At 40.9% G+C, this 27,158-nt stretch overlaps 1 protein-coding gene across 1 annotated transcript; it reads left to right on the top strand.

Moving 5' to 3' along the window:
- FLVCR1 (feline leukemia virus subgroup C cellular receptor 1) lies at positions 95-26,670 on the top strand (the record flags this gene model as incomplete). The annotated part of the gene is given in 10 exon segments (NM_001142846.1): positions 95-832; positions 6,252-6,396; positions 13,199-13,339; positions 18,219-18,286; positions 18,959-19,062; positions 21,012-21,122; positions 22,213-22,318; positions 22,807-22,918; positions 26,366-26,433; positions 26,601-26,670. Coding segments are annotated over 10 exon segments (1,663 nt in total), but the record flags the coding sequence as incomplete, so codon positions are not given.

The following is a 27,158-nucleotide window of genomic DNA, read 5'->3' as shown; positions in this document are numbered from 1 at the left end:
CGGTGGGCTGAGGGGTAGGAGTTGGGGTGCAGGGAGGACCTCGGGTCTTGGGCCGGGGGTGCTGGGCTGGGAGGAGAGAGGGGGCACCAGGGACATGGCGCGGCCGGACGATGAAGAGGAGGCAGCGGTGGCGAACGGGCATCCGCCCTCGAATGGATACCTCCCCGTCCCGGGCGACGCGCCCGCGGGAGAAATGAGCGCGGAGACGCAGAACGAGCCCAAAACTGGCTGCCTGGCCCTGAATGGAGTGTCTCGGGACAGCCCCAAAGCCGTCTCGAGAGCCCTGGACAGGCCGAAGACTCCACTGGCCCCTGAGGAAGAGACCCAGGCCTGGCTGCTGCCCAAGGGCCCCAGCGAAGAGAACCCGGGGGCCGAGAACACCCTGGTGCCCCGGACGGCGCTCTCCCCGCGGCGCTTTGTGATACTTCTGGTTTTCAGTCTGTACTCGCTGGTGAATGCCTTTCAGTGGATCCAATACAGCATCATCAGCAATGTCTTCGAGGGCTTCTACAACGTCCCTTCGCTGCACATCGACTGGCTGTCCATGGTGTACATGCTGGCCTACGTGCCCCTCATCTTCCCCGCCACCTGGCTGCTGGATACCAGAGGCCTGCGGCTCACCGCCCTGCTGGGCGCCGGCCTCAACGCCCTGGGCGCCTGGATCAAGTGCGGCAGCGTGCAGCAGCATCTCTTCTGGGTCACCATGATGGGCCAGTGCCTGTGCTCCGTGGCCCAGGTGTTCATCCTCGGCTTGCCCTCCCACATCGCCTCTGTGTGGTTTGGACCCAAGGAGGTGTCCACAGCTTGTGCCACCGCCGTGCTAGGTAATCAGGTAAGGTCTAGGGTGATAGATGAAAACGGATCCTTAAGGACCAGATAAAAAGTCATAGGCCATGTGAGCTAGACTTAGGCATGAACTCTTAGGAGGCCCTCTACAAATGGAGAAGAGATGATTAGCCATAAAATAGGAAACAGTCTTGGACGAAAGAGGGGGGTTGATTTTTTTGTAAAGGCAGAACTTTTAAAACCAGTTTAAAATGACTACCTTATCTTTGAGAATTACCTCCAAAATAATTAACGGTCTTGGCCCATGTATGCCTAACATAATAGAACACTTGTCAGTGCAATAATGAATGAGACTAAAGCAGGTATTATTTTTGTCACTAATGTATTCTTTGCAAAAGGAAGGTGTTGGATTCTGGAAAGTTTGTTCTTATTTTGATGGTCAGTGTGAACAGCTCCTATTTAATTGTATATATTAGCAGTTAGAGTGCCTGGTACATAACAGACACTCATAAATGATTGCTAAATAAATGTTCTAGTGATAAGGACCTCACAGCATTTCAGAATCCAATTACCAATTTTTAACTGTAAGAAAATGCAAGACAAATCACAGATGATGGAATCTGTTGTAAAAGTATGGCTTATTTTGCCAAGTCTTCATTAAAGTGTTTCCTAGACTTTGCCAACACTATAGGTTCAAATTCCCTTAGTGTTCTAGTAGCACTAGTACGTAGAATGTATGTATATGTATATTATATTCCAGGATTATTTTTTTTTTTTTGTCTTTTGAGGGCCGCACATGCGGCATATGGAGGTTCCCAGGCTAGGGGTCTAATTGGAGCTGTTGCTGCCGAGCTACGCCACGGCCACAGCAACAGCAACACCAGGTCCGAGCCAAGTCCATGACCTACGCCACAGCTCACGGTAACGCTCGATCCTTAACCCACTGAGCGAAGCCCAGGGATCGAACCCACCACCTCATGGTTCCTAGTCGGATTTGTTTCTGCTGCGGCACGACAGGAACTCCTATATTCAAAATGATTGAGCATAATGGAAATACTATCAAGGCCAAATCTATGGATTATCTATTTCATGAATAATAAATGGAAATGATTTTTCATAGGCAGATTTCCCCTTAACACTTAGACACCTCTGGGTCTTCCTTCTGCATTCTCCCTAAGTGTTCTCATTCTTCCTTGGCTCTGGTAGCTGTGCACTTGCTCATGACCCCCAAATAGGCATCTTCACCCTAGATTATGGAGTGGTCATGGTAACATTCAGCATTATTGAGCATTCACTGCCGACCTGGTACCATGCTAAGAACTTCACACACATTGTTTCATTTCATTTAATTATGGAAGGTAGGGAGTATTCATTTCCTCATTTTATATATACAGAAACTGATACTTGAAGGGATGAATTTATTTTCTATAGGTCACACAGCTAATTAGTGGCAGCATTTACTCTCAAGTCTGATTCCTGAACCCTATCTTTTAACTACCCATCTACACTGCCAAGTCTCTAACTTGAGAGAACCTTTTAAACATAGATGGGAGGGAGTAGGATGGACCAGGAGTTTGGGGTTGGTAGAGGCAAACTATTACATTTAGAATGGATAAGCAATGGGGTCCTGCTGTACAGCACAGGGCCCCATGTCCACTCTTTTGGGTTAGAACATGATGTAGGATAGTATGAGGGAAAAAAAGAATTTTTATATATATGACTGGGTCACTTTGCTATACAGCAGAAATTGAAGGAACATTGTAAATCAACTATACCTTAATTAAAGTTTAAAAAAATTTTTAAAAACTTATAAAATGAGTTTATACAGAAGAAAAAAAAATTATCAGATTATGCCATTGCTTTACTTTAACTTGCCAGTGATTTCCCGTAGTACTTAAAATCTAAATTCTTTATAAAACCTTACTAATATATCTGGTTCCTTAAACAACAGTAAACTTGCATTTTGCAAAAGGGCCTTTGCAGAAACATTCTATCGGTCTGGAATGTCTAGAATGTTCTTGCTAGGATCACATTATATCCTATATCAGCTCTGTTTAAATTCATTTTAGATATCATTCAGTGGCATTTCTTTTTCTTTTTTTCTTTTTTTTTTTCTTTTGTCTTTTTAGGGCCACACCCACAGCATATGGAAGTTCCCAGGCTAGGGGTCGAATTGGAGCTGCAGCTGCCCGCCTATGCCGCAGCCACAGCAACACGAGATCAAGCTGCCTCTGACCTACGTGACAGCTCCCAGCAACACCAGATCCTTGACCCACAGAGAGAGGCCAGGGATCAAACCTGCGTCCTCATGAATACTAGTCAGGTTTGTTACCACTGAGCCAAGACGGCAACTCCTCCCAGTGGCATTTCTTGAGGATCCCATTTAAAATTGCCTGGTCACTTTCTTACTACATCCTCATACTCTGCTTCTCTATGTCTGATATATTTATGCTTATATATATATTTTTTTCTTTTTAGGGCAACACCCATGGCATATGAAAGTTCCAGGCTAGGGGCTGAATCATATAGCTGTAGGCCACGGCCTGTGCCACAGCCATAGCAACACCAGATCCAAGCTGCATCCATGACTCACACTGCAGCTTGCAGCAGTGCTGGATCCTTAACCCATTGGCCCTGTCCCCGGGATCAAACCCACAACTTCATGGAAACCAGTTGGGTTCTTAACCTGCTGAGCCACAACGATGGCTATTTATGCTTACATGTTAATCATTATTATTCATCTCCCATCCCCCACCCTTAGATTCTAATTTTCATGAAATAGGTACATGGCCTGAATGCATAGAACTGTATCACCAGCATTTATCACAGGGCCCACGCAGCATGTTGTAGCTTCTCCATAAAAATTTATCGAAAAACTTGAATAAGCTTCAGTCTCATAACTACTGGTTAGCTGGATATTTCCAGTTCATATCTATCCCATTATGAGCCCACGGGTCATGAAGAGGTCATTGCTCTTCATTTCTCCTGCCACCATCTTAGCCTTGGCCATCCGCAGCTCTCGCCTAGAGCTTGCTAGCCATTTTCCTGTCTGTGGCTCTTGCTCTCCTCCCTCTATTCTCCACATTCATCCTGGTGGTCTTACTACTGTGCATATCTGTCCTGGGCACTCCTTTGCCCCTTGCAGTGCCTTCTACTGCCCTTAGGATAAACTCGAACTCTCTAACTTGACGATGGGAGATCCTGCAGTTCTGCCTCCTGCCAGTTCCCCAGCTTCGCCTCTCTGCAAAGCCCCCATATTCCTCATAAACAGACTTTGCTCTGCCCCAGGGGAACTGTGCACTTCTCACCGTTTCTCACGAGGGCATGCTCTCTCCTTTGCACGCCATGTTCCCCTTGTCTGAGAACATCTCTGTTTCACTTGGCTAACTCCAATTTCTTTTTTTTTGTTTTTGGTTTTTTTTTGTTTTGTTTTTTTAGGGTCACACCTACGGCATATGGAGGTTCCCAGGCTAGGGGTCGAATTGGAGCTGGAGCTGCCGGCCTACCCCACAGCCACAGCAATGCCAGATCCGAGCCGCGTCTGCAACCTACACCACAGCTCACGGCAGCGCCGGATCCTTAACCCACTGAGCGAGGCCAGGGGTCAAACCTGCATCCTCATGGTTCCTAGTTGGATTCTTTTCCACTGTGCCACGACGGGAACTCCTAACTCCAATTTCTTATTGAGATCTTTGCTCCTTTAGAAATTTTTCCGGAACCTCAGCCCATAGCAAGTGCTCCTTCAAAGTACGTTCTTAGCTGGGGTAACCACATGTTCCAGTTGGCCTGGGATAGTCCAGGTGCATACCTGTTGTCCAGCACAACTGCTCATGGAGTCCCTTTCACTCTGAGTGGAAATCTCGATTGGATGATCCATTAGGCAGTCGTCCCAGTGTTGGCGCCCTCTGCCTCTCCCTCACAGTACTGCACTTACCACACTTAGGGCTGCTGCGAACATTGTACACTACTCAATGCCTGTTTTCACTTTGGGGGGTATATACCTAGGTCGTTTGGTAATTCTCTGCTTAACTTTCTTTTTGCTTTTTTGCTTTTTAGGGCCGCACTCATGGCATATGGAAGTTCTCAGGCTGAGGTTGAATCGGAGCCACAGCCACAGCAATGCCAGATCCGAGCCATGTCTGCAGCCTACACCACTGCTCACGGCAATACCAGATCCTAAACCCACTGAGCAAGGCCAGGGATTGAACCCGAAACCTCATGGATCCTAGTCGGGTTCGTTAACCACTGAGCCACAAAGGAAACTCCACTCTGCTTAACTTTTTTTTTTATTTTTTGTCTTTTTGTTGTTGTTGTTGTTGTTGTTGTTGCTATTTCTTGGGCCGCTCCCGTGGCATATGGAGGTTCCCAGGCTAGGGGTCCAATCGGAGCTGTAGCCACCGGCCTACGCCAGAGCCACAGCAACGCGGGATCCGAGCCGTGTCTGCAACCTACACCACAGCTCATGGCAATGCCGGATCGTTAACCCACTGAGCAAGGGCAGGGACCGAACCCGCAACCTCATGGTTCCTAGTCGGATTCGTTAACCACTGCGCCACGACGGGAACTCCTCTGCTTAACTTTTAAAGGAACTGCCAGATTGTTTTCCATGGTGACTGCACTCTTTTACACTGCTACTAGTCGTGCAAAGGGTTTCACTTTCTCCATGTCATGACTTTTTTTTTTCTTTATAGCCATTCTGGTGGATATGAAATGGTATCTCTTCATGATTTTTTTTCTTTTTTGGCCACCCGGCAGCACATGGAAGTTCCCAGGCCAGGGATCTTAGTTGCGACCTGCACTGCAGCTGCAGCAACTTGGAATCCCCCAACCCACTGTGCTGGGCTAAGGATCAAACCTGCACCCTGGTGTTGCAGAGATACCTCCAATCCCATTGGCACCGCAGCACGAATTCCCTCATTGTGGTTTTTGATTTGCATTTCCTCAGTAACTTATGACACTGAGCATTTTTTCCTGTGCTTATTGGACATTTGCTTATCTTCTATGGAGAAATGGCTGTTCATGTCTTTTGCCCATTTTTGAACTGGAATCTTTGTCTTTTTGTTGTTGAGTTGTAAGGGTTCTCTATATATTCTGGATAGTCGACCCTTATCAAATATTTTCTCCCATTCTGTTGGTTGTCTGGTTGTCTTTTCTCAGCCTTTTTTTTTTAAATGTTCTTATTCCACTTTTTGATTGTAAGTATCCAAAGGGTAAGGACTGTATCTTATACAACCTTATAGCAGCCTCATTTGGTTAGTTGGGTCTTAGTAAATGTTTATTGAATAGAGAAGGCATTTGTCAGCAGATTTTCTTTAATAGTACAATAGTAAAGAACATTAGAACATGATGCTTTATTATACACACACACACCAGCTGTCATCGTTATGTTGTTAATAATTGCCAGTGTGTACTTTTTTTTTCCTATTATAATAAGAAGAAAATTAACAGGAATGTTTATTTTACAGCTTGGAACGGCAGTTGGCTTTTTACTGCCACCAGTTTTAGTGCCCAACACACAGAATAACACAGAACTTCTGGCTTGTAATATCAGTACCATGTTTTACGGAACAGCAGCGGTCGCCACATTTTTATTTATTTTAACAGTAATTGGTAAGTGAATTATTTTCCCTAAAGCTTAAATAGATAAATGCATGACAAACATATGAAAATAACAGTAACCAACCCTGAAAATTTGTATAGATAATATTTAAAGTGCCATTGGCTTGTTTCATTCTTGCTGTGCACTTTCTTGTTTAGGTGACGAATGCTACCACCCTAGGGACATGTTATGGTTCACTACCTCTGTTTTAATATTGTAAAGGGTTTGAAGACTAATTCATCTCATTAGTCATTTCATTCATCTGTACTAACTTTTCTTCCCTGATAACTGTTGGTTTCAAACATACCACCTGCCTTCTCTTTGCATATCCGTCTACATGTTCTGCATTTTAAGCTAACCTCGCCAGGATCAAGGTCTTATGCTTTGAAATGCTGCAGATAGGTTACAGCTTTCCTTTAAACGATAAATCCTTCCAAGGATCCCCAGTTTAACAATTAAATAGATCTGATAATGTTGACCAGTGAATGACCCTGGGCAGCAGCAAGCTGTTCAGCAGAATTTCAAACTGTGGCAACTATCTGCTTGTTAGGCCACTCCAGCAAAGCCACTGCTGCCAACATTCGTCCCCGAGTCCTCTCGTCTGGGCCTGTCTCTTGAAGCAGTCAGTCAAAATCAGCTGCAAGCAGCCATCATCAGTTTGGAAGAAGGTTTGGGAAGGTCTGCTTTTTAAAGTTTACTTTTAATGGGAAACAGTTTAATTTCAGGGAAAAGAAAAGCTGAGGCTTCCTGAAGTAATAAAGCTGCTAACATAACTACAGTATGTATCCTATTGGGCTCTCAGTATATCTTAAATTGATTTGAAAAGGAAAGAAACTTTGCAGTTGAAGGCAGTCTTTTAATCCTAAAACTTTACAATTAAGTTGCATTGTAGGGTTTCCTGGTGGCCTGGCAGTTAAGGATTTGGCATTATCACTGCTGTGGCTTGGGTTTGATCCCTGGCCCAGGAACTTCTGCAGGCACAGCCAAAAGAACATTTTTTTAAATTAGGAAGTGGCACATTTGCTGTGTGCTGGCTATGATCAAAGACAAATTATCCATGTACTATTTGGGCAGTTTAACAAAGTTTTAAAATAAATCTATATTTTTCAGAAACAAATTTGTACATCTACTTTTTTGGTAACTCTTTGATTGGCTAGATGAAATACATCTACTTTTTTGGTAACTCTTTGATTGGCTAGATGAAATAAGAAAAGTGGTTTATGGATAATTTGCATAAATGGACTTTTCTTTTTAGTCATGGGGATTATTAAAATGTAAAATCCTCTTTCATTTGATTGCTTATGTATCTTCACAGAAATTCTGGTTTTCCCTTTTTTTAATTGTCTTCAATTGCTTGTCTCTGGAAGAAGTGAGAAGTAGATTGTATATGTCTATAGATATGAAACTATATGACATGTATCTTTAAACATATACGAGATGCTACAAATTTAAGATTTTTACTTGTCAAAGGAGTGGGACAAAAAACACTAATAGATGAGGCCATTGGCATATCACCCTGTGTTATTTGAAAAATAAGACAGGGCTATTCATTTACATTATTTTACTTATGTACTCATGGCTTATGAGTAGATAGTGGAAATGGAAATTGGAGAAAAAAGAATGGGAAGAAAATGGAATGGAAATGGAATAGGAACAAAAGGACCAAGTTTTGCTTGGTGACCTATAATCTTAATTGATGATAACAAGCATAGTATAAAAGCAAAATAATATACAGTTGTGATATGAAAGTCTAGGCTGAAAATTGTGACATTTAAATTAAAAATTTACCTTTATTATTATACCCAAACATTTGCTACTGAGGAAAATATGGAGTATTTTTAAAATCTTTACTTTCTTAAAGTTCTTTAATTATTAAGAGACAATCCTACTTCCTTCAAAATTCTACCCATAATTAATTTGGAAGCCCAACCAAACCCAGTGTTATAAAATAAATTTTAGTTTTGCTGATGCTTTTCAGCAATGTACATATATACCATTGGTACTCAACAGTCTTCCTAAAATACTATTTTGAGGGTTCATGCCTTGTAATCCTGCTACCTTCCTCATGGAGTTTACCTGTAAATGTAATCCAGCTAGCTTTCTAGGAATTAACCCCAACCTTCCATGGAATTTCACACTAGTGCCCCATTCTTATTGGGAGAAAACTATTGTGGTCTCTAACATTTGACTGATATGTACCAAATATGTTTAAAAACACACTACATTTTTTGGAGGGGGGGGTTGCATCTATGGCATGTGGAAGTTCCCAAGCCAGAGATCAAACCCATACCACAGCAGCAACCTGAGCCACAGCAGTGGCAATACCAGATCCAGGTGGCTGAGGCACCAGGGAACTCCATATTTCATTTAATCCTCACAGCCCCATAAAGGTGGTACTGTTATTATCATTCCCATTTCATAGATGAAGAAACTGGGCCACAGAATTTAAGTAGATTTAGCTTACCCATGGTCATAGTTAGTAAATGCTGAAGATGAAATTTGAGCCTAGGTGATCTAACTCCATTAATAAAATGTTGCATATAAAAATATATCATTTTAGTTTTTACTAGTCTAATTTTTTTGGTTCAATTCAAATTCCTCTTAGAGAAGTCGTAATGCTGATGTGTTTGAATGTTGTTCTCATGCAGAGCAGTAAACTGTATCACTTAAGTATATCAATTAAAAGCCTTACCATCCTGATTCACTAAAATGAGTAGATGACAGAAATTAAAAGTAATAGCAGTCAAAATATTTAAGTTATTTAAACACATGAGTATATAATATGTATGCATATTTTTACTTTTGATTCTTATATTCAGGATATTTATATATCATCTGCTATCATAGACTTTTATTTATTTATTTATTTATTTATTTGTCTTTTTGCCATTTCTTGGGCCATTCCCTCGGCATATGGGGTTCCCAGGCTAGGGGTCTAATCAGAGCTGTAGCCACCGGCCTACGCCAGAGCCACAGCAACGTGGGATCCGAGCCACATCTGCGACCTACACCACAGCTCATGGTAACGCCGGATCGTTAACCCACTGAGCAAGGTCAGGGATCGAACCCGCAACCTCGTGGTTCCTAGTCGGATTCGTTAACCACTGTGCCACGACGGGAACTCCTAAACTTTTAATAGAAATACATTTTACTAGCGTTCCCATTGTGGCGTATCAGGATAAGGACCTGATCTTGTCTCCTTGAGATGTGGGTTCGATCCTGGGCCTCGCTCAGTGGACTAAGGATCTGGCATTGCCACAAGCTGCAGCGTAATTTACACACATTGCTTGGATCCAGTGGTGCCGTGGCTGTAGTGTAGCCTCAGCTGCAGCTCTGATTCGACCCTTAGCCTGGGAACTTCCACATGCTACAGGTGTGGCCGTAAAAAGAAAAAAAAAGAAATACATTGTACTTAGTCTATAAGAATTTCAGGCCCTGAGATAAAGTCTCTAGTTTTTAAAAATAAATATTTCTCCAAAAGACAATGTATTTTGAGTAGTACTCAATAGCTCTTTGATGCATAAAAATTTTATGTATAAAAATTCTTTTATGTATATTATATAATCCTCAACACATTATTAATATCTCCTTTTTATGGATGAGGAAGCTATAGCAGAGAAGCGGGAATTGATTTCTTCAGAGTCATACAGTGAGATGAGGCAGAGGCAGGACTCAAACCTGTATTTATAGAGTTCCCTTAGTTTCTCAGAGGTTAACAAACCGAACTAAGATCCCTGAGAACGTTGGGATCCCTCCAGCGTTGCGGTGAGCTGTGGTGTAGGTCGCAGACGTGGCTCGGATCCTGTGTTGCTGTGGCGTAGGCCAGCAGCTGTAGCTCCCATTGGACCCCTGGCCTGGAAACTTCCATATGCTGTGAGTGTGGCCCTGAAAACCTAAAAAGCAAACAAAACAAAAAAACAAAAAAAAACCTACTTGTCTTACAACAATACATGTAATGTCTGCACAAATAATAAAATCAAAAGATAATATTATAATCTAATTTAAAAAAAAAGTGCTACTAAACACAGTAGATTTGCTACTTATTCATCATGAGAGAAAAGTTTGAATGTAGTGCCCCAAAAATCTTTTTTTGGCTACTTTCCATGCCTATTGCCAAGGGTGGAGAATAACTGTTTTAACAGTTAATTATTTTATTGGCACAACTTTAGGGGCCGGAGTGGGGAGAAGAGAGGAGGATAGAAGGCTTTTTTCTTTTTTTAGTTTCAAAGGGGAAAGAAAAAGCCATATTTCAGCCTTATGAGGCATAAACGGCGTCATAGACCAGTGGGGTTTTGTCCCTCTTCTTCTTTCTTATCATAGACTTAAGCCCAAGTTTACTACACTGTGTAGCTGGTAGATAGAGTCTTGGTTTTGTCCAAAAGAGCACTTCACTTCCTAAAACTAAACGGTAACACTTGTATTTGTAACTCTAGTGGAGTTAAAGATTACCAAGGCTTATTTTCCATTTGAATTCACATCTGAGTCATTTAGGATTATTTACCATAGTTAATAGTAATCAAAATGACTTAGGACTCGGAGTTCCCATCGTGGCGCAGTGGTTAACGAATCCGACTAGGAACCATGAGGTTGCGGGTTCGGTCCCTGCCCTTGCTCAGTGGGTTAACGATCCGGCGTTGCCGTGAGCTGTGGTGTAGGTTGCAGACGCGGCTTGGATCCAGCGTGGCTGTGGCTCTGGCGTAGGCTGGTGGCTACAGCTCCAATTCGACCCCTAGCTTGGGAACCTCCATATGCTGCGAGAGTGCCCAAGAAAATGGCAAAAAGACAAAAAAAAAAAAAAAAAAATGACTTAGGACTCACTAAATACCCTTGTAAGCGTAGTTTTTACATTCTGAAACTTTGTTTTATAACTGTGTAACTTCTGTTTCACCAATATTATTAATAAAAAGAGCTGTCTCCTATCTTAACTAGAACGAAGAGAGACTTTCAGGCAAGGACAGCAGACGTTCCCAGCTGTACAGGCGGCAGATAGGTGAAAGGAAGAGGAGGAATTGCAACAGCTTAAACCTTTTATGTCTACCAGTCCTCCAATGTAAGGATATTGAAAAGTAAATATTTATGAGTCTGTCTCCTCTTGACTTAGTCGAGAGACCTATAAAAATAGAAGCCTATTTTAGTTTGATGGCTTATTTGTATCATAATTAACCAATGTTTTGGTGAGCAAAGAACTGTAATTTAAAATTTTTAGCAGCAAACAGGAGAACTAGAGAATTACAGTGGACGTTTTAAAGACCATTTCTCTCTTTTGCAGTGATTTTCACACCTGGCTGGGTATTGAGTTTTGTGTCTAATACTGATTCTCAGGTTCTGTTCTAGAGGTTCTGATTCATTGAACCTCAAAAATCGGTATTTTAAAATTTCTACATGATTACAATTGACCGTCAGGGCCATCAGATCTAACCTACTTTCAAACTACAAAGTAGGCTTTGTTAGAAGGAAGAAATAGCTACTATTTAAAAAGAGAGAAAAAGAGTAAATTCTAATATCTTAGAAAATATTACTTTCTGAATCCATTTACCTTCTTTTTCGGTTTTTGAGTTTACCCTATTTCATTGATTCTGAATTGTACATTTTTTCCATGAGGTCTCTGAAACTGATTTGCCTTTAATAATCAATGGTATCTAAGATGCATAAGTTTTAGAGATCTATATAATATTATGTTAATAGTTAATGATACTTATTGTTCACTTAAAAATTTGTTAAGAGGGTAGATTTCATGTTAAATGTTCATGTCACAATAAAAAAAATCAATGGCATATAACATTGGTGGCAGTTGAGACGTGGTTATGTGAAACCTTCTGTTGATAGCTGCCAAGATCATTGAGTACCAACATCAGACCATCTTAGATTCAGTGAAATGCTGCATTTTCCATCTATTAGCAGATCGGCTCTTCTGTCAAGAAATCTGGACTCCTAGTTAGCCAAACCCTACAGAAATCTCTCCCTAGCCATCTGTTGCAGAAAGTTAGTAGATCTTTCCCTGCCCAGCAAAAGGGCAGTCTCTAAAGGTCTGGCTGACAGGCTATGGGATCTATCTCTAACTCCATAGAAATGGGCAGTGCTAGAATGTAAGAGTATCAAACTGGAGTTCCCTGGTGGGTCAGCAGGTTAAGGATCTGGCGTTGTCACTGCTGTGGCTCAGATCACTGTGGTGCGAGTTTGATCCCTGGCCCAGGAACTTCTGCATCCCTCAAGCACGGCCAAAAGAAGAAGACAAGATACCATACATCACACTTCTATGTCTCTCAGCTCTACCCCTAGATTTTCCACATGCGGTTAAAGTGAGTCAGCAAGCAAACCTAGCTCTGGTCCCATGAAGGCACCTGGACTTTTTCAGTTCTAGAAGGGTAATTGGATCAGATGATCAACTTTATATCAAATTTCAGAAAAAAATAGATACTAACTTAAGAGAGTCCCATAAATTTCAATAACATTGGCTTGCTCATGTCAGATGTTACCTCTGATTACAGATTGATCCACATTTAGAAACAGAGTTGTTGAATACTTCCAATAATAAAAATTAATCTTTCCTAACTAAAACTAGAATAATCCCTGGGCAAGGTTGTGACCTAGTATTGATGGTTTTGTGACTCAGTTATGTGAATTGGCCAAATCTCTGAGTTTTAGTCAGTTCAGAGAGTTGAGTTGATAATACCAAACTATTCTTATAAATGAGTGAAAATGACAAGCCTCACTATAAGAGACTTTTAACTACCTCTTCAAACTTAAACTGAATTTAGTCTCCTCACTAAGGAAGACACGTGTATTTAATTACCTTTTCATATATGTTTCCAGCATTCAAAGAAAAACCTCAGTATCCACCAAGTCAGGCTCAAGCTGTTCTCCAAGACAATCCCCCTGAAGACTACTCCTACGTGAAATCCATAAGGAACCTGTTTAGAAACATTCCTTTTGTCCTTCTATTGATCACTTATGGTAAGTGGGTTTTTTTTTTTTTCTTTGATGTTCTCTATACACGTTGGAGAATTGCAGATTCTTTTCCTTTAGTGTCATGAGCTTTAATTAATGAGAGAATGAAATAGGTCTGTTAACTCTATGATGATAGAATATTCATAAACTTAAATTTTTAACTAAAAACAAAAACTTCAGGATAGATTTTCTTACATGTTTTTAAAGAAAAAAAAAAATTACAGATCTTAAAGAGAAAAGCGCTATCTTCTTTGGAGAATTCTCCCAGGGGGTTTTAGGTGCTGTATGAACTATAGGTCTGACCACCATAAGCATATGGAAAATGTCGTCAGTAGTTCCTTTGACCCCGTGCAAACTGTCACTTACCTTGATGCTGACTGAAAATGCCCTCCAGAGTTCCCATCGTGGTGCAGTGGTTAACGAATCTGACTAGGAACCATGAGGTTGCAGGTTCGACCCCTGGCCTCGCTCAGTGGGTTAAGGATCCGGCGTTGCCGTGAGCTGTGGTGTAGGTCGAAGACATGGCTCGGATCCCGAGTTGCTGTGGCTCTGGTGTAGGCCAGTGGCTACAGCTCCGATTCGACCCCTAGCCTGGGAACCTCCATGTGCTACGGGAGTGGCCCTAGAAAAGGCAAAAAAAAAAAAAAAAAAAAAAAAATGCCGTCCTTTTAGATCCTGCAGCGTAGCTGACACATAATCCATCCTAACACTGCACTGCGGCTTTGACTGCAGGCATCAATGTATTTGGTTCTCATCAGAGCTTTCTGACAGCTTATTCTTTGTTTGTTATAGTAACACTGTTTATATTAACCAGTGCCCCCTATTACTTGCCCTTAGAGGTCATTCACTACTATTTTCTTCTTTATATTTTTTAGGGGGAGTGCACGCCATAGTATATAATTGTTTTACAAGTTGTAACAAGTTATGCTGTGACCTAAACACTTATCCTTTACCAGGATTACTTGTGTGTGTGTATGTTTAGCGGAAATTATTAAACATGAAGGTAGAACATTAAATCTAATGAATTCCTGCGTAGATTCAACAGTTACCAGCATTTCACCAATCTTGCTTTTATTTTCTCTGCTTTTTTCTTGGAATACTTTAAAGCAAATCTCAGATGTTATATCATCTCATCATTAAATACTTTAGCATGCCATGGTTTCCTTTCTTAATTTTGCATAAGGATTGCCGCCAATGCTTAGCTTAAACCTAAGACGTATAACTAGGAAGCAGAGAAAGTACAGTGGCTCACTGTCACTATTAGAGCAAATTCATTTAGCCTGTCATTTAAGGAGGCTTCTTTCCTTCATTTATCTCTCACAGTGTTTCCCAGTACAAAATTCTCTTTCAGCCAGATATATTATCAACTCTGTTCCACATACACACACAGAAATGTGATTCCACCTGCATATACACTGTTGATTCTCGTCTCTGTGATGCATCTTGTGTCACTGTTTCTTTTTTATGAAATGCGCTTCTTTTTTCCATTAGGCAAGCCTACAAGAGCTAACTTAACGTTTACCTCACTGTTCATTCTGTGATTCATTCACTGGTTCATTTATCCCACCAGTAATTATTAAATGCAACTAAATGTATAATAGTACCCTAGATGCTTTTTAGGTTAGAAAGAAACGTGATATATGATTCCCACCCTGAAGTATTACAATTCGGTTAATATAAACATCTGAAAATAAACAACAGCTTAAAAGTTATTTATCCCAAAGGTAACAACACGAGAGAAATTGTTTGGCAAGTCCATGCTAAAGGCATTCAGTCTCTACCATTGGGACAGGATAGGTGAAGGGAAGGGGGTGGATGGCAGGGGGAGCATCATGGTGAAGATGGTGATTGAGCTTGGCCTCGAAGGACAGGGTAGATTTGGGGAGACAACAGGGGAGAGGGGAATGGCATGAGCAGGGGCCTAGATGGTACAATGTCTGAATACGCTGACTTCTGGGGACCTTCTGTGGCTTTTATATCACATCATTTAGCACTTACTCGATTATTCAGAAATGATTAGGTTAAAATTTGTTTAGTTATTTCATCTAACATTTTGAGATAGAAAGATTGCTATGCCTATTTTATAAATAAAAGACTGTGGAGTTCCCGTGGTGGCGCAGTGGTTAACGAATCCGACGAGGAACCATGAGGTTGCGGGTTCGGTCCCTGCCCTTGCTCAGTGGGTTAAGGATCCGGCGTTGCCGTGAGCTGTGGTGTAGGTTGCAGACGCGGCTCGGATCCTGCGTTGCTGTGGCTCTGGAGTAGGCCGGCGGCTACAACTCCGATTAGACCCCTAGCCTGGGAACCTCCATATGCCGCGGGAGCGGCCCAAGAAATGGCAAAAAGACAAAAAAAAAAAAAGAAAAGAAAAGAAAAAAAGATGCCATGTGTTAGTAAGAGATAGACAATTAGATCACTGGGACAGAATAGAGAGCCCAGTGACCTACCCCTGTGTATCTGTTGGCATAGGCCAGGTTGTATTATGTATAGCAATGAAACCCCACCTAAAAAATTTTAGTGGCCTAACACATCAAAAGTTTATTTCTTGCCAATGTTACATGTTCAGTGTGAATTGGCAGCAAGTTACTCAGAGATCCAGCTGACATCTCAGCATGTGCTTCCATAATTACTGAGGCAGAAAAATAGGAAATGTTACTTTTTTTTGTCTTTTTGCCTTTTCTAGGGCCGTTTCCGCGGCATATGGAAGTTCCCAGGCTAGGGGTCTAATCAGAGCTGTAGCCACCGGCCTATGCCAGAGCCACAGCAATGCGGGATCCGAGCTGTGTCTGCGACCTACACCACAGCTCACGGCCACGCCGGATCCTTAACCCACTGAGCAAGGCCAGGGATCGAACCCACAACCTCATGATTCCTAGTCGGATTCGTTAACCACTGAGCCACAACGGGAACTCCAGGAAATGTCACTTTTGCTCACATGTAAAGTCATATGGCCTGCCACTAAGTACCTGGAAAGAGAAAAACTAGAATATTTGCAAGCAGCTATGATGATTAGAACATTATGTATACATGAAAACCTGATGTTTGTAGAAGAGAATCTATATAATAAATTGTCCGGGGACAATCTGTTATCCATATGGGAAAATAAAGTAAAATTAGGTCTCTACATAAACCCTAAATAAAAGATGGATATATATGATTACTTTAAAATAATGATATTTTCTAAAAAAGTCATGACATAGACTATGAGGAAATGTCTGCAATGCATATAACCAACAAAGGCTTAGTACCTACAGTATAAAAGTGACTCCTAATCAGTAAGAAAAGAACAATCCAGGGAAATCAGAAGGCATTTGCATGTATGTGTGTGTGTGTGTGTGTGTATTGCTCGTATATGATGCTCAACCTTACTAGTAATCAAGGAAATGCAAATCCAAAGCAGAGTAAGATACGATATCGCACACATTCAAATTGGCAAAAAAAAAAGGTTTTTTTCTTTAATCTAATGAAGACAAATTTGGCAAGGATATGGAATCAAGGGACTCTGCTGGTAGTATAAACTAATATAACCATTTTGAAGAGCAATTTGGCTATATCCAGAAAGTAGAAGTTCTGCTCCTAGGTATATACTTAGAGAAACCCTTACATATAAGAAAAAAACATAATATTCATTGCAAAATTGTTTTCAATAGTGAAAAACTGGAAAAAGCCCAAAAGTGTCTATTGACTTAGGACAAGAGGTAATTAAATTGAAGTGTATTTGCAGAATAAACAGTTATACACAAGAGAAAACACTTGAGCTAAAATAAAAAGTATTGACATGGATAAATCTCAAAATCGTGATATTGAATAATAAAACACATTGCAGGTGGATACAGATACATTATTTATATAAAGTTTAAATACATGTGTGCGGAATAGTTCTCCCCATTGTTTATGGGTATACATATATTGTAATGTCTAAAATGATAAGTGCCAGGATCAGGATAAGAGTTACCTCTGAGGAAGAATAGGATTAAGGAAGGTCTGAAAAATCAACTCTGAAGCAAAGATGACAAAATGTTAATGTTTGGCCAGGAGGGTGATGAGTAAGGGTAGTTGTTAAACTAGCCACTGTTCTATTTAGTATGCTTAGAATCATTATAGGAAAATAATAAACTGAAGTTTCAGCTGAATTAGGAGACATAAAGTCATATAATATATGCAAAGAAACTCCAGGATTCAAACCTAGTCATATGCTTCCTGATAACCAGCTATCGTCATGTTTCCCTTCTTATGTATTCTTTAATTAACATTGTCTTGCTAATTGCCTTGTAAGTCTTTGATGCTGGGATGAGATCTCTGGAGCAGGAATTCTGTCTTAATGCTTTAACATCCATTAGCTCGAGAAAATGAATGTCGTAGGTGCACAGTAAGCAGTCCATTGCTCGATTGCCGCATACAGTGTTATGCATGGCCTGTGATTTCTGGTTGGTGTGTCTGAATCGAAATAATAATAAATGGGGAATTCTGGTCGTGGCTCATCGGAAACAAATTTGACTAGTATCCATGAGGACACAGGTTCGATCCCTGGCCCCACTCAGTGGGTGAAGGATCCAGTTGCCTTGCACTGGGGTGTAGGCCAGCAGCTACAGCTCCTATTCAACCCCTAGCCTGGGAACCTCCATATGCCATGGGTGTGGCCCCAAAAAGACAGGGGGAAAAAAAAGAAATAATAATAAATGATGTTGTGGCAGTATTCTACAGTCAAAATCTCTAGTAGGTTTAGTTGTTACATTGATCAGCCTACGTCCTGAAAGGGAATCGTCTTGCTGCTTTTCTGCCACCTGTCTAAGAAGACTATATTTTCACAGTTGTCATTGAATTCCCCCTATCACTTTATGAACTAGTAAATGCTACACTTAAAATTTTCTGTTTCCTGTTATAGGTATCATGACTGGAGCATTTTATTCAGTCTCAACATTATTAAATCAAATGATACTGACATATTATGAGGTAAGCTTCTGCCTATATTGTGTTGCATGTCTGGCCAAGAATTTTTCTTTATCAATTTAATTCCCTTTAGCATGATCATAAGATTAAAGCTGTATGATGATTTGTATTTGTTTAAATTGAGAATACATTTAATCTAATTTATAAAACACGACAAGGAAAGCTTTAACAATACCTCGGTTTCATTTCAGTTTTTTTAAAGAGATAGTGTGACTGGTTATATGGCAAAAGACAAAGAACAATATTTAAAAGAAACCAAAACAAACACAAAGAAGTAACTATCAAGCTCTGACCTCTCTGCTTTTGAACGGAGAAAGCAGTTATACCAAGTAAAAGCGATCAGATTTTAACTTCCTTTTCAGACATCTGTGAATTACTTCAGAATTCTATCAAGCATCACTGTAGTTCTAACCATGGAGGATCAAGAAAAACTTGCTTATTGATTTCTGCCCCCTAGCAAGGTTTTTCTTCTGGCTTTAATTATAGAACAGCCTCCATATATACTTTGCCTGCTCCCAGTCCACTCACCTTAACACAAGTACTGAAGTCTTCCTGTTAATAGTTTGTGCTTAATCTGATCTGCTTATTTCCACTGACTCTGAGAAGGTATGAGAATGTGAAGGACCTGTTTGAATTAAAGGTATCTGATTAACTTCTTTTGACAAAAATTTTAAGGGCGAAGAAGTGAATGCTGGAAGGATTGGGCTCACACTGGTCCTGGCTGGAATGGTGGGCTCTATTCTTTGTGGCTTATGGCTGGATTATACCAAAACATACAAGTAAGTGGAAGTAGACACACGCACGGTGTACAACCTAAGGCATTTTGGCTTGGATTTTTTTTTTTTTTTTTTTTTTTTTTGGCCACACCTGCAGCATGTGGAGGTTCCTGGGCCAGGGAGTGAACTCGAGCCATGGCAGCGACGTGAGCCACTGCAGGGACAACACTAGATCCTTAACCACAAGGCCACAGGAGAACTCCAGTATTTTGGTTTTAAGGGAATCTTTGCTTTTTATTTTAAGAACAATAACTTTAGTTATTGTTACTAAAAACTTGGACTCTTGGGCATTTCCTGTTGTGGCTCAGGGGAAACAAACCCGACTAGGATCCATGAGGGCATGGGTCAAACCCTGGCCTCGCTCAGTGAGTTAAGGATCTGGCGATGCCATGAGCTGTGGTGTAGGTCGCAGAAGCAGCCTGGATCCCGCATGGCTGTGGCTGTGGCTGGCAGCTGCAACTCTAATTTGACCCCTAGGCTGGGAAGTTCCATATGCTGCAAGTGCAGCCCTAAAGCAAAAAAAAAAAAAAAAAAAAGCAATGCTTGGATTCTCAACACTCTTGGGTTCCCTTCGCTTCTGAACGTCTCAGTAGTGTGTATATTGTCTTATTGGTCATATTGATTTCAGCCTTGAGAACTCAGATACCTTATGCGCTCTCTTCCCTCTAATAATACATACACTGCAGAATGGATTGTTTCTATTCTAAAAAGAGCCTTTTCTGAGAAACATTTGACTTTTGACGGAGACTTTATATTGCTTTTTTCTCATGCGGTGAACTTAAAAAACAAAGAAAAAGTTGTTCTTCCCTATCAAAAAATGATTACTGAGCATAAGACTTTTTTGGCAAAATGTTTTTGGCTGAAATATCCCTAAACTGTAGCGCCACTTAACTAGATTACTGTCATATATAATATGAAAATGATATTAATTGTACATCCATATGGAACCAGAAAGATGCTTATACGAAAGAAAACGTGAGTAATGCCAACTGGGAGACTTAGGGATTTCAGAGGCAGCATCTTTTGCATGGGGCCTTAAAAGAAGAGCTACATTCAAAAAAAAAAAAAAAAAAAGAATAGCTACATTTCTTAACAAGCAGAAACGTCCCATCTGCGTGGGAGAAATACATGGAGGGAATGAAATAAAATAAATAAAATAAAATGAACTGTTTCCTACCTATGCACTTTTCAAACCCAAGATACGTCTGATACCATTATCTAAACCCTTTCAAAGTACCTCTAATCTTGAAATTCTCTTGCATAATTTGACAGTATTCACTGCAGCTTCATTATTATGAAATGATAGCTTAGAGTGAAACCCGTTAAATTTGTAGATGAAGGGAGCATACATGAGGGATTAACTTTATTAATAGTCTTTGGTCCATCATATGGTTAGAAAACTGGACAGGCAGAGAAATGATTCCTTTGTTGCCCGGCTTTCATTCACCAAGCTCCTGCTGGGTGCATCACTCTTAGCTAGGAATCATGGCAAGCTATACACATGTTCCCTGTCGTTAGTGCTCACTTATGAAAAGTTAAATAATAATATAACAGACTAAAATAGATGTTAGGTGCCAATTATGTATAGAAAATGATTAGGGAGTCTGGAAGAGAGAATCCTATAAGCTGCTGTGGTTAGGAAAGGCATTTTGGAAGGGGTGACATTTGATCTGAATCTTGAAATATGGATAAAAAATTATCCTATTTGGTGGCCTAAAAATTATTCTATCCGTCTTGACTATTCCTTCCTGAGTGAGCATTGGAGATGATTTCGTTTTTGTCGTCTGTGGCTAAAGTGCATATTTTGGTGGAAACCATTCCCATAGATAAGAAGGGCCAGCTCTTGAAATGTGAAGAATTTATTGCTATGTGGACAGAGCAGTAGCTAGCCCCATGATTTTTATGTGCCTAAGGAAATCAGACAAAAGCTAACGATTTTGTTTTTGTTTTAGACACACTACTCTGACAGTTTACATTTTATCTTTTGTTGGAATGGTTGTATTTACTTTCACACTGAACCTCGGACACATCATCATCCTGTTTGTCACTGGAGGGTTGCTTGGGTAAGTGACAAGTGTGTTTAGGAGTGTGACAGCATGTCATTACAATTCTGAAGTATTTTTACTGTGATTTTTAATTTTTTAAGTTCTTCCAAAAATTCTTTAACATGTTAGACTTTAAAGGATCTGTCCTGTGCGTGTTAAGGTAAAGGATCTATAAAAAACCATTTAGGAGTTCCTGTTGTGGTGCAGTGGTTAACGAATCCGACTAGGAACCATGAGGTTGCGGGTTCGGTTCCTGACCTTGCTCAGTGGGTTAACGATCCGGCGTTGCCGTGAGCTGTGGTGTAGGTTGCAGATGCGGCTCGGATCCCGCGTTGCTGTGGCTCTGGCGTAGGCCGGTGGCTACAGCTCTGATTCGACCCCTAGCCTGGGAACCTCCATATGCCGCAGAAGCGGCCCAAGAAATAGCAACAACAACAACAACAACAAAGACAAAAAGACCAAAAAAAAAAAAAAAAATTAAAAAAAATAAAAAACCATTTAAGTAAGTTTTTGGTACACTCTAGATGAAAAATGGATAAGCCTTCTTTCATCTAGCTAACTTCATTTGGCTAGAAAGACAGCTTCAGAGTTCCCATCGTGGCTTAGGGGTAATGAACTCCACTAGTATCCATGAGGACTCGGGTTCAATCCCTGATCCCACTCAGTGGGTTACGGATCCGGCGTTGCCATGAGCTGTGGTGTAGGTTGCAGACGTGGCTCGGATCCCACATTGCTGTGGCGATGGTGTAGGCCAGCAGCTATAGCTCTGATTCGACCCCTGGCCTGAGAACTTCCATATGCCGAAAGTGCAGCCCTAAAAAGACAGAAAAGAAAAAAAAAGACAACTTAAAAAACCAGAAGTAAATTAGTCTCAGAAAAAAAAAAATCAGAAATTGTTTTGCTTTTTAGTTCATTACTCTGCTTCTCAGTTCTTATGTCCTTAGGTCACTTGCTGGATGATAATCTCATGTCTTCCTTTCACAGACCAAGCTCAAAAACATTCATTTATTTGGTCATTAGAGTAGGTTTGAGAAGTAGAGCGATTGCATCAGTATGTGTCATTGTCCTTCTAATGATTCTTTCCATAATGTTGGACTTATTTTCTTAGTTTCTTTATGACTGGTTACCTCCCCTTGGGTTTTGAATTTGCTGTTGAAATCACCTACCCTGAATCTGAAGGTACTTCATCTGGTCTTCTTAATGCAGCTGCCCAGGTAAACCTCTGATTTCTCTTAAATCTGAAGTGATTATTTTACCAAATACTCTAATGGATAATGAACTTGGCCATAGTTTTGGTTTTAAAAATTCTGCCGTTTGATCTTCCTGTTATGGCTCAGCGGGTTCAGAACCAGACATAGTGTCTGTGGGGATGTGGATTCAATCCCTGGCCTCACTCAGTGGATCATGATCCAGCATTGCCACAAACCGTGGTGTAGGTCACAGATGGCGGCTCGGATCCATCGTTGCCGTGGCTGTGGTGTAGATCTCAGCTGCAGCTCCAGTTTGATCCCTAGCTTGGGAACTTGGCATTTGTCTCAGGTGTGGCACCCCCCCCAAAAAAAGTAAAAATTCCACCTTTCAATGAATGTTACCTAGAAGTCAAATCATATGAGTAAAATATACATAAGAAAATTTCTTGGGAAAACGCTATATTATTTTTAAAAAGCAAACTTATTAAAAATTATTTCTCCTTTTATTTTAGATATTTGGAATTTTATTCACATTGGCACAAGGAAAGCTCATATCAAACTACGGTCCCGAGATAGGGAACATTTTCCTTTGTGTTTGGATGTTTATAGGCATCATTTTAACAGGTAATACTTACATCACAGTTTCTTTATACTTGATGTTCATGGCTTGGCAGAGCTCAAGGGAAAAATTGAGATCAAGTTTTCCTCCAAGGATCTGAATCTATGAACTCATTTTTCAGGTTTCAAACTCAATACAATTACTATGCGTAGAAAATGAAACCACTATAACAAGAGTAAGTAAAGAACGGGAGTAGGCAGCCCCCAGTTCTGATTCTGCTGCTCACTAGCTGTGTGACTTTAGACAAGTTACTCAACCTCTCAGGTCGCCTTTTTCTCATTTACATAATAGGGTATTAAAAGCCTGCCTTAGAGGGTTGCTTTGAGGATTAACTGAGGTGGCTGGTAAAAAGCTCTAGTATAGTGTCTGGCGCCTAGGACACGCCTGAACAGGTTAGCTATTATTATAATGTGGTAACCAGAGTAAGAAGTCAGACGGTGGTTGTGGACATAGCACGTGGACTTATTCTTCTTAGGTAGAATCAGAGTAGACTTGAACAGGAAAGAGAATAGTGCCGTCTCCAGAAAAAGAACATGTAAAAGGACTTTCATCCCTAGTTGATCCAGGCACACAGGTGTAAGGATGGGTTAGAAGCACGATTTATATCCAGCAGTGCTTCCAGGCCCATACTGGCCTCTACCGTTATTGCATTTTGCTTACTTCTTTCTGCATCCCTTTGCCAGCATGCGAGACAGAGCCGTGGAGACCCGAAGAGGGACTGTTTTTTTGATCTTCTTATAACTTAATTCAAGGATAGACTCTAACAGAAAGATGTGAATCAAAACTTCTTGGAGTTCCCATCGTGGCGCAGTGGTTAACGAATCTGACTAGGAACCATGAGGTTGAGGGTTCAGTCCCTGCCCTTGCTCAGTGGGTTAACGATCCGGTATTGCCGTGAGCTGTGGTGTAGGTTGCAGACACGGCTCGGATCCAGCGTTGCTGTGGCTCTGGCGTAGGCTGGTGGCTATAGCTCCAATTCGACCCCTAGCCGGAACCTCCATATGCCGCGGGAGCGGCCCAAAGAAATAGCAAAAAGACAAAAAAAAAAAAAAAAAAAAAACTTCTTCTTATGTTTGTTGAGTACCCAGTTATTCCTTCTGAAACCCCCAGCATGAGCTCTTACCAGTGATAAACACCTAGTTTGGAAATACACAACCACCTAAAGTCACTGCCATCCGCTCCTTACTCTCAAAGGGACTGAATGTACTTTTTCCTCAGAAAAACATCTTAGCACGGGAGAGTTTTCCCCCTATTCTCTTCAGTTAGTAAAATAAAATATACAAAGCTAAATGTTTTATAACGGAATTATGTAATTTAACACAACTGCCTTAATTACTGATCTGTCAACGATAATTCCATGTCGGTTCTTAATTTTCAGGGAAGTCACACATAGCTATCAAATAGATTGTTACTGTGGTACCCAAACAGGAAACGATTTTGTATTCTCTTGTCACATTATAAGATGCATAAATGCTATTTCAAACAAGCGAAATCCAGAAAAGTAATTAAGAAGTAAAAAAAAATCTTTAAACGTAGTTTCACATTGATGCTTTTACCATCTGAAAATGCTAATTACTGTCTCTCATATGTTAAGTATTTTCCTGGAGAGAGCTTGACGGGTTTATATGCAGTTTGTATAGACAGAGGAAAGATGGCTGGGAAATGCTGAAGGTCCTACCTTTGCTTTTTACAAATTTTTTCCCCTAGAATTGTTGGCAGGTCTTGTTTTGACAGGAATTACCATTTGAATGCAGTGTGTTTTGCTCTTCCAGTATTGACTGCTCTCTGTAAAGCAAATTATATTTGCTCCTTAGCCCATTTATGTGCATGGAAAAAAAGTATCTCTAAACACTTCATAGTGTTTCTGAATTCTACGATTAGTATTGATGATAAAGAAATACAGTTTCCTCCTATGAAAAAATGAGTAGCTGCTTTGATTTGGTCGATTGTAAGCAGGGTAGAGCAGATGAGTGGATGTTGCTTGTTGCTACAATTTAAAACGTGGTGTTTAAATATCAAACTGCTCATAAATATGAGCTTGTTATCCAACATCACCAGTTTCTGTAAAATCACTTAAATGTGTTCAGAAGGGCCATTTTTTATATATCCAAGTAGCTCCCTGTAGACATCTGAATTTCTAAAATGTTGGAATCAGTAAAGGAACAGAATTATAAGGGGCAGTGTGGATTTCTAAAGAAGAATTAGTTTTCATTTTTAGGACTGATTTTACTTTCACCTTTCATTTCTACTTTGCTTTATGACTGATTAGATTGTTTAACTACCCACAAACTTACACCTTTTCTAGGTTTACACTCTCTTTGTGCCGTCTACCACTTTAACGCACTAGTAACTTCCAAGTTTGCACCTCCAGACCCTGATCTCAGACCAGTGTGTCCAGTCGCGTATTTATCTCTGAACCTGTGCAGCCCATGGAATTTTATCCTCGGCCTGCCCAGAACTGAACGCACCATCTTCCCATCACACTTTTCCTCTTGCATTTTCATTTTCAGTAACTAGGACCACCATCCATTCAGTTGCCCAAGCACGTCACCCACGTCCCCCTCCCCAAACTCTATTTTTCATATCCTATCAACCCACCGAGTCTCACTGGTTTGACTCTAAAATACCTCTGAAATCTGTCCCGACATTGCCATTTCTCACTCATTCAGTTCTCACCATCCCTCAGCAGGACTCAAGCCCCTCGCCTGGCCCTCCCGCCTCTAGCCTTGTTGCTGACCATTGTCCACCCAGCTGCCAGATTGAGCTCCCTGCTGCCCAGGCCTGATCGTGTCCTCCCCTGTTCAGATGCAGTGTCTGCACTGTCACAGGGCCTGCATCCAACCAACCCAGCCTCCTCTCTTGCCGCCTTCCTCTGTACTCAGTGCTCCAGTGATCCCAAACTACCTAGTGCCAAGAATAGACTGTATTCTTCCTGCCCTGGTTTCTTGGCATGCACTGGTTTCCGCCTGCCTGGAACGCCTTCCTCTCTCCTCTTATCTGCTTGACAAGTTCCTACTCATTTTTCAAGTCTCAGTTCAAAGGTGTCCCCTCGGGCAGTTCTTTCCTGATTTCCTCCTGTGACATGGGCCTTTCCCCCATGTGCTCCCACTGTACCCTGTACATGCCAGCATTATTGGAGTTGTTACACGATGCTGTAACTGTTTGCATGTCAGTGTTTCCCTAGATTAGAGGATCCTTTAGGGAAACACACTTTTTGTCTCTGTGCCTTCATTCTTAGCATCAGGTATTTGTTCACTAATGAATGACTTGCTAATTAAGCTAAAGCCTTAGAGAGGTGCTATTCTTTTTTCGGGCCGCAAGAATGTTATAGAATCTTACGGTCCTATAGTGTGCTAAATTTGACAAGCTCAAAAAGGTCTCGCACCGCTTAGAAGAAAGTCTATTTAAATACTTACTCTGTGGTAACTCCGTTGATGCTTCTCTGTTTGCAGCATTAATCAAGTCTGATCTGAAAAGACACAATATAAATAAAGGAGTTGCAAATGGCGATATGAAAGCTGTAAGTAATGAGTATTTTTATTATTGTATTACTGAGAAACGGGTGCCTGGAGTGTAACCCACGGACCCAGCCAGCTGTTTTCCATTTCTGAGCCACCTGTTGATCTGTCATGATGGCCTATGCTAGATACATACTGTACATTTTTCATCTTCTGATTCTTTCTACAGGTACCAGTGGATAGTCCCACAGATCAAGAATCCAAAACGATTCTGATGTCCAAGCAGTCAGAATCAGCAACTGATTCTGAGGTCTAACTTTGAGGTGAAAGGAAGAGTTATTATCGTGATAATTGAGTAGCAAAGCTTAGTTTATAGGTTATGGGGAACGGACACTTACTTGAAAATGACTATGACTCCTAAATGCAGTTACTGTTTTTACTCGTTAATTGAAGCGATGTTTTGCTTCAAATGCTTTTGCTTACATCATTGTAATACCACCATTTCTCTAATGAACGTCCCATCTTACGTCGTTGATCCAAAAGCAAGCTTCTTGACATTTGTTTTTCAGAAGTTAAGTGTTGTTCTTTTTGTAGAAAACAGACGCGTGGAAGACTTTTCTAAGATTATGATGCGGAGGTCCAATCCCTTCCAGTCACGTAGGAGGGAGTACCTGCAGTTTGTTTACTTGAAACTAGCCAGTGGTACCCAGTGTACAAGATATAACTAATTCTCTCTCTTCCCATTGTTTGGAGCAACCGTCCAAGCCCCCTTCTTGTGCTAGAGTCA

This window comes from Sus scrofa, chromosome 9 (genome assembly GCF_000003025.6).
Source record: "Sus scrofa isolate TJ Tabasco breed Duroc chromosome 9, Sscrofa11.1, whole genome shotgun sequence".
NCBI classification, from domain to species: Eukaryota; Metazoa; Chordata; class Mammalia; order Artiodactyla; family Suidae; genus Sus; species Sus scrofa.
This window is presented reverse-complemented; position numbering and strand designations above follow the sequence as displayed.